At 34.1% G+C, this 3,226-nt stretch overlaps 1 protein-coding gene across 1 annotated transcript; it reads right to left on the reverse strand.

The window, feature by feature from the left end:
• Nucleotides 1-597: 597 nt before the first annotated feature.
• Nucleotides 598-2,837, reverse strand: LOC112783907 (REF/SRPP-like protein At1g67360). Its single transcript, XM_025826987.2, has 3 exons — nucleotides 2,414-2,837; nucleotides 2,099-2,335; nucleotides 598-1,377 (listed from the first exon to the last, which is right to left on the reverse strand). The coding sequence occupies exons 1-3, from the start codon at nucleotides 2,426-2,428 to the stop codon at nucleotides 931-933; spliced, it is 699 nt and encodes a 232-aa protein (XP_025682772.1). The 5' UTR covers nucleotides 2,429-2,837; the 3' UTR covers nucleotides 598-930.
• Between the last annotated feature and the right edge of the window lie 389 nt (nucleotides 2,838-3,226).

Raw genomic sequence — 3,226 nt, forward strand, 5'->3', positions numbered from 1 at the left:
TTGCTTCCAAAATTTCAAGCACATAGTTAGAACAATTCTTCATTTAGGTGGATTTAAAATTATTACTCTGCATTGTATCGCTCTATGTCTCCATAAAATGATAAAATGCAACATCAAAAATAAATTGCAGCAAAGATATAACACACAGCAAATTCCCTCTCCCTGACAACTATCAACTTATTTTAGTTAGTTAGATGAGTATTATGACAGTTTTTTAGTTTTCTGTTATAAACATGTGCAAACTTTCCATTTCAAAGCCATGATAAGAGTCGAGGGGACTTGTGATTTTCCAACATTTACAATGATATTCTACCCTACATTCCATTATAGGTGTGTTTGATTCAAGTATTATTTTGCTAGAAATATTTTATTCCCATGAAAATTAAAAATACCCAACGAGAAAGCAAAAATTAAAATGATGATATTTTGATTCCCATAAATCAAACTTGTTTAGAAAAACTTTTTAAACTTTAAACCAAACATGAACATATGATATTCCTATCTTAAAATTCCTAAAAATTATTTATAATTCCTTCAACCACACACACCCTATAACTCTATCATCGTTTAGAAAAAAGGAAAAGAAGAAAAACGTTGTTACAAAAGCAAAACGCACAAAAGAACAATTCACCAGCAATGTTATATGTCCAACAAAGAAGGGAGAAGAACAAACATTAGGACCATTAACTGCACCATTTACACAATCACTATTTTCTACATACTCAAAAGTAAGTAACTACAGTTACATGGTCTTCACTACCAACACCATCAAATAGTTGGAGCCACACAATCACACGTCCCAAATAGTGTTCAAGACTCAAAGCAAAGCTCAGTTGGAATCAGATTCCAACCCCGGTCTTTTTCTTCCTCTTTCCCCTCTCTTTTTGAAGGAAGCAACAGAACTCAAACTCAAAACCAAGAACTAGAGGATTATGATCTCTTCCCATTCTTACAGGCTTCTTCATCTCCTCCGTTCATGCTTGCCTCACCGCCCTGCCTGAACGCCTTGGCAATGTCATCGACGGGAATCAAAGGCAAATAACCAGAGAGAGGATACCCTTTACCACTCAAATGCTTAACTATGTGGTTATACTTATCCGAACAATGAGCAGCAGTGGGCACAGCCACATCTGCCAGTGCATGAAATGGTGGGAAGTGGTTTAGTCCTTTCCATAACTTCACTGAGTTAATTAGCACCAAATCCTTTGACTCTCTGGTTACATAATGTATAGCTGCTCTTGGCCCTCCACATTGAACCTCACTTGCAAATCGTCCGGCTTCATGTGCAAGACTCTGAATCAAACTCCTTGCTTTGGAAGCACCCTGCTTAGCAAAAGAAGGAGCATGCTCACCGAACTTGTGAGTAGCATCATCTACCTGGAACATGCTAATATTAGTTTCCATCCAAAGTAAATTGTAACATTTTTATGATAGAATTCTAAGCACAACGGGTACAAGAGAACATAGGAAAGCCTTCTTAAAAAGAAAATATATTGGGACTGAACCTAGCAGAAGAAGAAAGAGGCATCTGGAGTGTGCTTGGTTGGGACTCAACTGATGAAGCTCTATGGAGGAAAGTAATTAATAAATGAGGAAAGAGGAGTTAGAAGACCAACCGATTTTATGATTTGTAGCCATAATTTTAGTGGTAGGAGATTACATTTAATGGTGTGAGATTACTAATTTTTTTTGCTAGGTAAACACTGACCAAATTTTAATAAAAATACTGATCCCATGAACTTTCTCATGAGTAAATTATGCATCAAGGCCATTCAAGAAAATTCTGCCCCCATTTTTACCCCGCCAGTTAGACATGATATATGTATGATAGGACTCAATTTGTCGACCCTACCAAGTGGGTAAGGCTTTGTTGTTGTTGTTAGTTAAATTTTTTGAAGGTGAATCAAGGGAACCACTTTTAAAAATTTTAGCAGATCATCACCATCAAAACAATATAGATTTTGTTCTGCATATATATAGCCTAGAAATTTTACTTTGTAAAAACACACATAAAATTTAGCAGCACTGATCCCAAACCAGGTTTGAATAATTATTCTTTTGTCATGCCGGTCTGAATCAGATCGAATTTAATGAATACCTTGTTGTCAACAAAAACGAGGACATCATCTGGGACATCCTTGAGTTTGTTGTAGACAGGGCCCAGAACGGAAGTTACAGTGCCCTCAACCGTCCCAACGGCAGATCTCAAAGGGCCCGAGTTTTGCTTTGCGTATTCATACAGATTTGTGACAACCACAAAGGTTTGAATTGCAGCAACCCTCACAAACCCAAGATGCTTCAGCTCTTTGTTCTTGTTCTCAAATTTCACCTCTTTCTGCAGAGAAAAGCAATTCACCAATTATCCATGAAAAAGGAAAAATAATATCAGAGAAGGGAAGTGTTATATGCTAACCTCGGTGGTGGCCATTGGTTTTATACTTTTATACGTGTTTGGAGATGTTTCAGAGGAGAAAACAGTGGAGACTGAAGGGAGTTCAATTACGTTTTATAGGAAGAAGACGGAGTTAAAGACCCACAGAATGAACTGAAACCAGGGAACGAAATTGGAGATAACCTTCAAAGTTGTCTTGTTTGATGAGGATTAAGGTGTCACGATTCAACATAAAACAACGATTAATTAATAAATCTTAGATTAAAACACACGTATTTGTGTTCGTCTAGGCAGTGGTGGGGTCTACGCTCAGACCGACTCCTAGGGATCTTTCTAGGCCAAACTAGGGGTTTTGAGAAGACACGTGGCAACCTCTCACAGAAGAGTAGAAATTTGAGAATCTTCTTCGGAGTGGAGCGACTGGGACAGTATTCTTTTGTAAACTTAAAATTTTGAGAGCAAATATCACTTGTCATTTAAATTGATTTTCAAAAATTTTTTAATTAAATTTATTTTTTAAAAATTTTAAATTAGTTAAATTAAATTTTTAATCAATTTTTTTTATTTATGCTGTCAAAATTTATTTATATGAAATAAGATTAAATTAATTAAATTATATAAATTTATTATCTTAATAACTAATTATAATTATCAAGTATTATTATAGTTAGTGTTACATTATTTAACATACTATATTAATAAATTTTGAAAATAAAAATGATAAAAGAATTAATATAAATAATTTAAATTTTTCAAAAAATAAATTTAATTAAAAAAATATTTTTAAAATAATTTAAAAAATAAATACTCTCTCAAATAAATGTTCTAATTTTT

This window comes from Arachis hypogaea, chromosome 20, assembly GCF_003086295.3.
Source record: "Arachis hypogaea cultivar Tifrunner chromosome 20, arahy.Tifrunner.gnm2.J5K5, whole genome shotgun sequence".
Taxonomy (NCBI): Eukaryota; Viridiplantae; Streptophyta; class Magnoliopsida; order Fabales; family Fabaceae; genus Arachis; species Arachis hypogaea.